Source organism: Camelus dromedarius, chromosome 16, assembly GCF_036321535.1.
Source record: "Camelus dromedarius isolate mCamDro1 chromosome 16, mCamDro1.pat, whole genome shotgun sequence".
Lineage (NCBI taxonomy): Eukaryota > Metazoa > Chordata > Mammalia > Artiodactyla > Camelidae > Camelus > Camelus dromedarius.
In genome coordinates, this window is record NC_087451.1 from 27,268,612 (window position 1) to 27,281,196 (window position 12,585).

The following is a 12,585-nucleotide window of genomic DNA, read 5'->3' on the forward strand; positions in this document are numbered from 1 at the left end:
GAAAAGGTTGTTCCTGTCAGTCTATGACAGAGCACACATCACACTGTGTTTCAGTAACTGGCTCTTATTTCAAGGAAAACAAACTCAAAAAGTAAGCATTTCAGCATTTCCCATGGAAAAATGGACTCCCTTTTTCTCTGTGAAATTTAATATCACCCCAAGAAATCAGGTATTTGCTGCCCCTAGTGTCATCTTAGGAACTTACAGGACATAAGAGCGGAATGTGAGACCAGGGCTCAAGCTGGCAGAGGGGCTGAGCGCTGCCCCCCGCCCCGCCCTCCAAGAGCTGAGGACAGGCTGGGACGAAGGACACGGCAACCAGCAGCACCAGAAAGGTCAGGGAGAGTCTTGGGGGGCGGAGGGACAGGATGCACAGAAGGGGGTGAGGGAACGAGGCCGGGGACACACACACACGGGCAGGCGCGAGAGGGGCCACAAAACACCAGCAATCAGACACTGGAGCCCGTTCTTAAACGTGCACTTTCTCCCACAAGACAGGGCTGGGCTGTGACGCTGAGAATGTGAGGGTTCTCATCTCTGCTGCCAAAGGCCACGTTCATTTGTAATGATTCACCAAGTCACACATTCACCTATGCGCCCTTTTCTGTACAGCGTTACACTTTAAAAAAGAGAACAAGCCACTGAAATGGAAGGAAACCAAGGTAAGACTGTGCAGAAATCCAGTAAATATACGACAGTGTGTATGGTTAGCCCTCACTTGTGCTTTGGGTAAAAAAAAAGACAAGTGTTGCAAATGTAGAGAGATTTTCTGGGAAAATTCCTAAGAACAACTCAACATCAAAAAACCAAACAACCCAATTTAAAAAGTGGGCAGAAGAACTGAACAGAAATTTCCCACAGAGGAAATGCAGATGGCCGCCAGGCACATGAAAGGCGCTCTACACCACAATTATCAGGGACACGCAAATCAAAACCACAATAAAATATCACTTCACATCTGTCAGAATGGCTGTCATCAGAAAGAACACAAATAACAAATGCTGGCGAGGACGCGGAGAAAAGGGAGCCCTCATGCACTGCTGGTGGGAACGTAAATTGGTGCAGCCACTGTGGAGAACAGTGTGGAGGTTTCTCAAAAACAAGAAACAGAACTACCATATGAGCTTCCAGTTGTGGGTATATATATATATATATCTCCTGCCACCAAAACCCCCCACTATTTCTAAAAGATGCATGCACCCCAGTGTAAACAGCAGCAATATTTACAACAGCCAAGACATGGAAGCAACCTAAGTGTCCATCCACAGATGATGGGATAAAGAGGATGTGGTGTATACATACAATGGAATACTACTCAGCCATAAAAACAACATAACGCCATTTGCAGCAACATGGATGGACTTGGAGGCATTATGCTAAGTGAAGTAAGTCAGACAAAAACGCATACTGTATGATATCACTTACATGTGGAATCTAACAAATACAACAAACTAGCGAATACAACAAAAAAGGAACAGACTTGCAGATACAGAGAACAAACCAGTGGTTACCAGTGGGGGAGGGGGGAGGAGGGAGGGGAGGCACAAACTACCGGGTGAGGCAGGCTCGGATGTCCTGCACAACACGGGGAATCCAGACAGTATTCTGTAATAATGGTGAGTGGAAAGTAATTTTTATAAGTATGTATATATATATATACCCACACACATACATATATACTTTTAAAAACACCTAAGAAACTGTGGTCTCCTCCAAAAACCTGATCTGGAAAGGAGGGTCCAGCAGGTGGAGCGACATACTGCACCCGGCACCCTGCAGCCCCGCTGGCCCCTCCACGAGTACGTGTCAGCAGCACCCACACTTGAGCGCCCACCACGGGCCAGGAACGCCTCTAAAAGCAGCGGAGAGAAGGGAACAAGACAGCAAGACCGCTCAGAGCTCAGCTCCATGACCTGAAACCCAGCTGACACGGGCGGAATGTGGACGTGTGGCAGGAGGGTGACCCCACTGGCCGGACAGTGGGTTTGAGAAGGCAGGTGGGCGCCATGCCCCAGGCCGTTGGAAGCCGGGGCCACACTTGAGCTCTCCCTCTGCTGAGGGGCAGACACAGGGACAGCGAGGGGTAAGCAAGGACAAGAGGGAGACGAAGCTACGTGAGGAGAGGCGGGGTCAGGAGCTGACCAAAATCCTAAGAGTTCCAACCACCCTTGCTTCCCTGAGCGCCCACGGGACCATCTCCACGTGGCTGTGCAGGGTGTCGGTGGCCTGATTCCAAGGCTGCTGCTTCCACTGTGGGCCGCTGTTCCACTTGGGTAAACACTGGTTTGTGCCCCTTCCTGGGTGAATTCTGCACTTCTCACACAATGCTGATTACGAGTCTGGCCACGGGGCTGCTGGCTTTTACCCGCCCACTGACACACTTACTACTTGGTCCACCTGGTCCCATGTGAACAAATTTGACTAAGTGGGAGAGGCAGAGGCAGCATCCTTGGCAGAGCAGCCGCGGCCTGAGCGGAGAAGGGGCCTGAGCACGGACTCGACTCGGGGCCAAGCAGGGCCAGCAGCCAGAATCGTCCTGACACTCCCTGCAGAGTCCCTTCCAGAAGGCCTACCGTTGACACTGGTTTTTAAGAGGATAAACAGAAGTGTTCAATTGAAAGCTACAACCCAGAGCTGCGGGCACTCCCTCCGTGCCCTCCTTGCTCTGCTGCGCACAAGGTCAGCCTGAGTGGAAGAGGCGAGGCCTTCCCGCCTCGCAGCCATGTCCTGTGGACACACGGGACAGCAGGAGCTCGGCCCCTGAGAAAAGTAAATGTGTTCGTTTCACACCTAAGTCTAACATCACTCACACTGAAGAAGATGCCCTAATACATACTCTGTGCTTCTAAGACCAATGGAACGTAAGAGGACTGACTGGCCTGAGCCCACCCCACAGTCACAGCGGACCCAGGGGGACAGCGGAGCCCTGCCTCAAGCACAGTCCAGCTGGCTCCAGGCGCGTGTCCATGGGTCCCGGGGCGGCCCTTGACTCGACACTGAGCTGCCGTCCCCTTAAGCCTGGCACAACAGAACCACCTCACGCTGGGTTCCATGCTGGAGAGTGTGCCTGGAAGCCACCATCCTCCACTTCCTGAGGCTCCCAGTCTCTTTTAGGACCTCAGGACAAACACAAGTTTGTCACTTCACTGTTGTCAGACTCAGTAATCCAAAGTGTAAGTCATCAGAATTTACATGAAACTGCAGCAAACCAAGATGCAACTGAAAACCCCTCTCAAACTTTAAACCAGTATGACAAATCATCTACCCCTTCAACTTATATTTAAATAAAAAGAATCCACAAGTAAAAATCCAGGAACATTTGGGAGCTGTGCTTCATAACACAGGAAAATGAGAAACTAAACAACATTCTAAGTGCCCCCAGCACCCGCACTCCACGTAGATCAGCACCGGGGAAGAGAGAGGGCCGACCACGCACTGCTGCCTTCACTGTGACTGACGGCTTCTCAAAGTCCCAAGGCAAGAGGCAGGGAGGAAACCCGGACCGGGTGGACCCACAGCGACCTCTGTCCGCCCCAGAAGCGGCTGTACCTGATGGTTCCCGTGGGGGAGGGGAGGGGGCTGATGAGGTGGGCCATGGTGTCTGGAATGTTGATGGTCAGGGGCGAGATGTGAGCCTGCACCGGCTTCACCGGCGACTCGGGCGCCTCCTGCTTCTCCCTCTTCTCGCTGGACAGAGCGGTGAACGTTATCTTGATGTTTGTGCTCGGGAACCGGAACGTGCACCTGAAAGAGAAGGGCCGACTGTCAGCGCCCGGCTGCTGGGCAGGGGCGAGGGTCCTGTCCAGCAGGTCGCAGGGCTCACGTGTCCCAGGTGCACTGGGGCCTCGTCTTGTGTGCCAAGCTCACCTCACGTGCTGTAAGTCACTTAACGAGTGACACCGCAAACAAGGCCTGTCATGACTTAAAAACAGCAGTAAGCAGAAACATTCAGACCAGCCAAACAGGGGGGAGAAGGTATACTGGACTCAAAAATGACTCACATACCACTTAATTTGATCATTCCTTTTAAAATTAATATACAAATATACCTGCATCATTAAGCAACAGACAGTTTTGTGGCTGTTTCTTATTTAAGAAAGACCATTCTTTTTCTTGAAAAAAAAAAATCCAACCCCCTTTTTACTGAGCAAACAAAAGCCAGAGAGACTAAATTTTGGAGGAAAAGGTTTACCATTTAACACTCTGGTTCACCTTTAACATAGCTTTCTTGACACGACTCAGATATGTACATATTTTAAGTAATGCAAGCCAAACACCTTCAAAGAATAAAAATTTAAAATAGCTGCACAGACCACGGTCTCCGAGTCTCAATGTCACACCCAGCTGAACAGAGCCTGACCTGTGCACATACGAATGGCCCAACCACCAGCCACCCGCTGGTGCTCAGCTGACCTCTGGGCTTCCATCCCAGGCACCTGCCTCAGTGGCCAGCTCTGCCCACCACCCTGCCCTACCTGGTTCCTGCCAGGCAGGGTCCAGCAAGTGGAGGTCACAACCTCCAGGTGTGGTCCCACGCTCTAGCTGGGTAGAAAAGACGCCACTGGGCAGGTTTCGACACTACCTCCCTCAACTCCACCGCCAGGAGCAGAACCAGATGGGCACGGGGCCCGCCCCTATTCCTTGTCCCAGGGCTCCTTCTCAGTCCTGTGTGCCCTCTCCCCCACACTCCCCCAACCCAGCACCCTAGGCCAGACCACAGCCTCCGTGCCTCTCCATCCACACCCACTCCCCAGCTGAGCTCATCCAGGCCTATGACCTTCAATTCCCCACACGCCCGCATGACCCCAAAAGCCACACTTCCTGCTCCCTGGACCCGGTGTCCCCACCAGACCCCTCCCCAGTGCTCTCTCTGACAATGAATGGTGCCACCCAGCTGCTCCTGCCAGAAATGCAGGATTCACTCCAGCCACCTGCTGAGCTGTCAGCTTCACCTTCAAAACACACCCACATCAGAAATGAGACTGTCTGCTTTGCACTGAAAAGACAAGCTACCTTCTTGCATTGTGCACCTTCTAGGAGAGAATTTTTACAAATCACATATCCCACAAAGGACTCACGTCCAGACTGGTGAAGATCTATTTAAAGACAGCAGCAAGAAAACAGTCCACTTAGAAAATGTGCGAAAGACTCGAAAACCCACTTCATCAAAGACACAAAGATGTCAAACAAACACACGAAGCGACGCTCACCCTCACTAACCATGATGGCAGAGCAAACTAAAGCTCGGCGTGCTGTGAGGAAAGACAGGATCTGGAAGTCTGACGCCACCAAGTGACGGGGGGGGGGGGGGGGGAGGTGGCGGAAGAGCTTGTTCCTGCAGTGCTGGTGGTGTGGCAAACAGTGCGGCCACCTGGGAAGTCAGCGCGGTTTCCCACGGAGCTAGACACACACGTATCACACGACCGGGGAACCGCACTCCCGGGCACTTTCCCAGGAGAGACGCGCGCTGGTGCTCACACAGAGAACTGCACACTAATGTGCACAGCGCCTTCATTCCTAACAGCCCCAACCTGGGAACTACCTGTGTCCTTCAGCGGGAGACACTGTGCCTCGTCCACATCACGGAACGCAGCTCGGCAATAAAAAGGATCAAACAACCAGTACAGCAACCACTTTGCAGGGCACCGTCCTGGGTGAAAAAAGCCAGTCCCCAAGTTAAAACCCGTGTGTTGTAAGATTCCATCTATATAACACTCTCAAAAATCACAAAAAAAAAATGATGGCCAGGGGCTGGGGGGAAGGGCATGTGCCCCCAAAGAGGCAGCACCAGGGAGTCCTCTGTGTCATGGAACCATCCACAGCCCCATCATCAGTCACAGGAAATTGTACACGTGACAACATGTCGGAGAAGCACAAAGACACACCAAAAAAAAATCAATGTAAAAACCAGTGGGAGAAGCCGTATATCTACAGCCCCAAACCCCCAGTGCCCACACCTGCACCCCACGTGCTCCTGGTGGTGGTTCTCAGCCCCCAGGGACACCGGGCAGGGTCTGGAGGCAGGCTGTGGGATCGGGAGGTGCACTCCTGGCGTTGAGTCAGGGGAGGCCAGGCAGGGCCGCTGCTAACCCCACAGTGCGTGGTGACCTGTCACAAGGAGGCGCCCCTGGCCCGCCCTCCCCTGCCACTGGCCTCTGATGACACCTCCTGCCCGGCCTGTCTGCGCTCAGGTTCCCACCCCATTCCGTCTGCACCAGGAGCCAGGGTGCAGGGGGTCCCTGAAACAGCAGTGTCGTCCAAAGGTACAAAACCTCAGAGGGACAGCCAGCCTGTCTCTCCCGCCCTTAGGCGCAGCCCCCAGCTCAAGGTCCTCCCATGAGGTCCCCAGGGTGCTGTTCTTCCTCCCCTTCCAAAGCCCAGAGGCTCCCACCCCATTGCCCTGCCTCCTGTTCGTTCCTCCCTTAGTTCAGTGCCCAGGGGCCCCTCCCACCCCTCACTGCTGCACTATTCTTCATTCCACTCTGGCCACCGACTCTGGTTAACATCCTTCTGCCTGTTGTCACCGCCAGAGAATGCCACCTCCGTGAGAACAGAGCACTTGCCCAGGGGGAACCTGCCTCGACTACACAGAGAAGGCCCTCAGCACACACTCGGGGCATACGTGCAAAGTGCTCAGTGTACATGAAAAAGGTAATTAAAATAAGCAAACCACACGAATAAAACAAACGAGGAGCTCACAATTAAATCCCTGCACCTGTCACAGCATCAGACTTGAGAGATTAGCTCCAGGCTCAGAGAAGGTGAGGTCGAGCCCCCAGGCCTTAGTTTCCAGCAGACGTTCACAGGGGAGAGGAAGGGTGCTCCTGTCTCTCACGTCTGCACTCCCAGCCCTGTCCTCAGACTACCCGGCCGTTACAATGAGCCCGGTCACGTGACACTAGGGCCTCCCGGCCCGCAGGGCCCGGTTACACCTGTGCCCACAAAACAGGTGACGGCATCTCCTTCTGAGTGTCGGAGGATTAATTCACATATTTAGCAAACACTCAAATGTTGACTGAAATGAAAAAACCAAACTACCTTCAGCCCCACCGTGAGATGTCAACACTTACTTTTCCTACAGTCAGACGCCCGCCCTCCGCGGTCCCCAAGAACTCACAGAAACCCGCCTCCACCAGAGAGCAGCGCACACCTGCCGGTCCTCACGCACTGCGCACCACCCCATGGGACGCGGGGATGGGGGCCCCTCTCCCCTGAGGGCCCCTCCCTGTCCCGAGGGGCTTACTTCTGTTTTTCACAAATCAGGGCCACACCCCCCATGCTGGCCCCAGTGCCGCCCACAGCGACCCTTCACACACACACAGTCGGCCGGGCGCTACCTCAGACTAGCACCGCCACACCCATGGCATCCCTCTCTGCCTCCTTTCCCCAAAGCTCCCAATTACAGACGACAACTGTCGCCATGGCACCAGCGCCGCCCGTAAACCTCGGGCCCCAAGGGCACGGGGCGTCAGGCCAGCTGCCGACAGCCCGTGAGCGTGTCCTGGCCACCAGTGGACACTGCTGCCCCCGATGGGTGAGAACAGGGTCTCTGTGCTTGCATTAAGAGTGAACTTCCCATCTCACACGAAACGTGAAACACAGTCAGAAGCTACCCACGTATCCTGGTGACTTTATTTTCTAATCTGGGCCGTGGATACTTGTGTGAGCTCCTATCTGAAAACTCATCGAGTTATATGTAACACACGCGCTTTTCTGTACACGCAGCATACCTCAATAGACAGGCTTTTTTAAAAATAAAAAGCCACACGTAGATGCATACAGAAATTAGCAAAACGTTAGTAACACGTCAGGGGGTTCACAGCGCATTTCCTGTATTTGGAGTTAACAACGGCCTGCTTCTTTTTAGACTGTGATTATATGGGTACCCACGTTATAATTATAACTGGTTTTTCTATGTAGGTTACATTCAAACCAGAACACATCAGAACGGCTTTCAAGCTCTTTGTGTCGTTCAATTAGCAATGACATTTTTGTTCCCCTTTAGGGTGGGTAAGTGGCCACCACTCATCTCTCCTAAGCTAGAAATAAAAAACAGTGGGATGATTTTGACTGGTTGCGTCACAAAACTAAAAAGAGCAGCAAAACATTATAGCAGCAGATAAAGCCAGGTGAGTGCCAGACCCCTGTCTTCCCCACACCACCCCTAAGGGGCCGGGCTGCGGGGCTGGGAGGCCCGTTCTGCGTGGGCCCGCTTCTGAGGGGCCCCCTCCCTGGGCCTGTGACTGACTGCCACGGAGCACGCTGGGTCAGGGCGGGCACGAGGGACTACTGACTGGGAGCGCTCAGAGCAGGCGGCCGCGCCCCACGCCGCTTCTCACCATCGCAGACGGACACGGTGGGCTCTTTGAAAACTTCGTTAAAAACACTTCTAGCACCTTTATTGTGGTAAACTGCACCTATTTCAGACGTACACTTTGATGAACTCTGATAGCTGTGTGCACCCAGAAAACCACCACCACAGCCAAGATCGCTGACACTTCCAGCACTCCCCAAGAGGTGCAAATTTTAAACTCCCTATTTATCCCCTCCCACCCCCTTTAGCCCCAGTAACCAGAGAAAACACTGTAATTGATTCTGAAAGATTTGTACTAAAGCTCAGTATAGAAACATTTATCTATTTATGAGAACTCTGAGAAATATGACAAAATGACAGAGAAAAGGGAAAGATTTAAAAACTGAACAGTAAGAAAAGCCAGGTGGCCAAGAGCAGAATCACAGATCCCTAAGTAAAAACTGCCCAGGCGCCGAGCACCCGACAAGCTGCACGTCTTGGCCACAAACCACAACTGACAGCGACACAGCAGCTGGCGGCTCCAATCGTCTGCAGAAGACCTGACGGAAGTTAAGTGTCTTTTCCCTGAATAAACATTCACCAGCTTTAATACAGCTTCAGAGCTGCAAATGCCCGTCCCCTGACCTGCCGCTATTCTCCTATCCTTGGGGACAGGCCACTTTCCCTGCCGGAATCGAAACCCTTACAAACGAGATATGCACGCCAAGGGCTTGGGTCTAGAGCCCCGACTTTACAGACTCAACGGAGATGCTCTAAGGATTCTGAAGACTTGTTCTTTATGTACAAAACCAGGCCTTGCTGCCAATAATTCAGTATTATCTAACATCATACGGCTACACAAAAATAAGCCATATTTAAGTAAGTCTCCAACCAAATGGAAAGTCAAATGCAAAGTAAGTTCAAACAATTAACCAATTAGGCAAACTAGTTCCTAAAACCAAGTTTTAGAAGAAGTCCAGCTGGGTGACCCGGGGGTGTGGCTGGCCTCAGGAAGGTTAGCTCCCGAGCCCTTTACCTACAGAGGAGACAGGCCACTCAGAAAGGTGAGCGCCCGCAGGACGGCAGGTGGGGGAGGCGGCTGCTGTGCCGCGCTCCTGTCATCCTTCTCTGTCGCAGCACAGACCACTCAGACACACACTCCCGAAGCTGGAAAAACCTCCCCACGAGCGGGCTCCATTTCCACCTACTCAAAAAGCACATCTGAACACAAACCAGACAGTCATTGCTGGGTAACAACCCTGGAGTCCCTCGGGGTTTTTTTTTTTTTCTTTTAATCTGCAAATTTTTTTTCCTGGTGTGCATATGTCTTTTATTTATTTATTTTTATTGAAATAGTCAATCTACAATGTTGTGTCAGTTTCTGGTATACAGCATGGTGATTCATTTATAGACACACACACTCCTTTTCACTGTCGGCCATTACAAGGTATTGGATATAGTTCCCTGTGCTGTACAGCTGGACTTTGTTGTTTATCTATTTTATACCCAGTACTTAGTATCTGCCAATCTCAAGCTCCGACTTATCCACACCCCCATAACCATAAGCTTGTTTTCTATGTCTACGAGTCTGTCTCTGTTTGGTAAATAAGTTCATTTGTGCCTTTTTTTAAGAGTCCACATATAAGGGAGTCCTTCAGTCTTTCAGAAGTATTTCAGAGAATTTAATGGAGAGGGACCTGCAGGCGCCTCCCTCGTGGCCACAGCACAAGGCAGCAACAGTGTCCCTGCTGCGAGGCACTGAGGACACAGCCTCACTTCTGGGTTTCCCGCTAAAAATAACGAGCCCAGATCTCACCAAGAAGAAACATCAAATATCCAACAAAACAACTGGCCTCTCCTCTGCTAAAACGTCAACGTCACAGAAGACACAGGAAAGCTCAACGCACTTGTGACCTGACTCTAGAAAAGGGGCATCGGTAAGCAGTCGCTGGGGCCCAGGGGTCAGTGGGTCAGGTCACAGGGCTGTGTCCATGCTAACTGGAACGGTGCTGTGTTGCAGTTATGGGGAGACTTTTCAGGAAATACACGTGGAAATAGTTTAGAGGTAACAATGCACCATGTGCACAAATCACTCTCAAAATATTTAGGAAAAAAAAGAGTGATACATCAAGTGTGGTAAGTGTTAACATCTGGGAAATCTGGGGGAATGAGAATTCTGTTCTATTTTTGCAACTTTCTGTAAGTCTGAGCAATTTCAAAGAAAAGGAAAAAAAAAACTGGAAACTTTCAAAATGTTCAATGCAAAGCTGGATGACGCCGCTCTGGTGTAGCCAGACTGTGCGTCACCATCCATGACAAGGTGAGCTCAGACCCAGGGTGGGTGGAAACCGCTCATTCACCCAGCAGTTTATCTGATTACATTCGACAGACGGTCCGCCATGAGCTGCACCTGCTCCTCGGACAGTATGCGAGTCCTATTCTGGGAAGCACCCTCCCATTAAGTCCCACAACAAGTCTGGGACATCCGACCCAGTTGTGAAGCATCACCTCACTGCAGTTCTCATGGATTCCTGAGCCTCCTGCACGCCCTGTGTGTGTCCCTAACATTAGCCCCAGGCTAAGCAGGGAAGCACAACCCCAGTTCTACGGTGCCCAGGACCGTGTCACAGCCACACTCACACAAGTGACCTGGCGTCTGTGCTCCCGCTCACCCTGGCAGTCTACACACCACCCGGTCACTGGGCTTCTAGATTATGACCCAAGAGGCTGTGGTCTGTGGTGACACCATACTCTGGCCTTTGGGTCTCCTCTCCCCTAGGAAGAACACTCGCCCCATCCCACGCACAGCAACGTCCACAGAGCACAGCACCATCAAGTGTCCTGATCGCCAGCACAGGCTGGACCCTGCCGTGGTACAAACGGCCCCACGTCTCGGGGGCTCAGGGCTAAGGTCCGGATCCACCTCCGCCATCCGCCCTCCTCACTCAGGCCCAGGCGGACGCGGCGGCCCCACTGAGGACATCAGTGGTCCCAAGGCAGAAGGAAAAGGCAGAAGGAGGAGTCCCAGGGCCACACCTGTGGTCACTGGGCAGGACGGCCCACAGGGAGGACCTCTCCCCACAGCATAGCCTCCCTGGTGTTAGCAATCCCAAAGGATGCCTGGAAACTGATTTCAAGTCCTTTCAGGGGGAGGGTACAGCTCAGTGGTAGAGTGCACGCCTAGCAGGGACCCAGTTTCAACCCTAGTACCTCCACCAAAATAAACAGATAAACCTGATTATCTACACCCCCTCCAAAAAAAAAAAAATCCTTTCAGCTGTGCAACTGGCCCCAGAGACACCAGCTGAGCTGCTGACCTGCTCTCCAGGGGAAGAAGTGAGAGGGAACTTATGCTACAATCCTTACTGAATTGTAGCTGTTAATTAAGCAAATGTGTCAGTGACTCATAAATGACTCCCCCACCTCAAGCTGCCTTTTCTGTGGCTCCAGGAGCAACGTGTACACACCACCGGTCAGCCCTGCCCTCTGGACATGCCGAGCTGCCCCACCACCGGCCGGAAAGGGCACCCCCTCGCCCCAGAAGGGGGTCTGCAGAGGGGCGGTGCGCCCAGCTCTGGGCTTTGGGAGGCCACCGGCCACTTGAAGAGCACAAGTCCCAGGTGGAGAGTTCCACCCCCTCTAAGACAGGTGAGGATGATGAAGACTACACTGGAAGGAGTCAGAAACCCTGAACAGTCCACACTTTCCGTTGTCGCACCTCAGCAGTCACCCTCGAGCAACGCCACTCACCTCAGCTCGACTTGCAAACTGCAAAACGCTGCAACGCCTGTTTTCCATGAAAACTCATGAAACACAAAGGGGTTTATCAACAGAGGCCACACTGTCATAGTTTCTGGTGGGCTGAGCAGGAATCTTCTAGCCAGATTTTCTAAAGCCCGATTCAGTAAGATACCTGCAACCTGGGCTCAGGGCTGAGTTCCATACTTGAGTGAAGCACTCTGGCTGCACGTCTGGCTTCGAGGTGACTTGGAAACTGCACAGCACACGAGACAAAGCTCTCACAGGTGGGCGGGGCACGTGGGCATGTGGCTAGTTAGCGCAGGCAGACAGTACTGGCTCAGAAAGGCCCACAAGTGAGGCTGCATGTTCTCCAGAACCACCCTGACAGGCCAAGTCACTTCACCCTCCCAGGCTGTGTGCTGAGTGAGCCCAGCCCAGGGCCCAGCTCACACACATCTGGCCTCCCGCACCCTCCCCTCCAGCCCATCCTGTCTGGGACGGGCCTGGACAGGGCACCCTGGGCCCCTCAGAGGGTCTGCACTTGCCAGACC

At 52.6% G+C, this 12,585-nt stretch overlaps 1 protein-coding gene across 4 annotated transcripts in view; it reads right to left on the reverse strand.

Moving 5' to 3' along the window:
- Nucleotides 1-12,585, reverse strand: part of FOXK2 (forkhead box K2) — a 68,180-nt gene that overhangs the window by 35,946 nt on the left and 19,649 nt on the right. For all 4 annotated transcript variants that reach the window (XR_010384360.1, XR_010384359.1, XR_010384358.1 and 1 more), the window contains exon 2: nucleotides 3,550-3,744. Coding sequence is in view for 1 of the 4 variants with exons in the window: in XM_031469742.2 (XP_031325602.2) it covers nucleotides 3,550-3,744 (195 nt within the window). In the remaining 3 variants the exon portion in view is untranslated. The remainder of the gene's footprint in view (nucleotides 1-3,549; nucleotides 3,745-12,585) is intronic.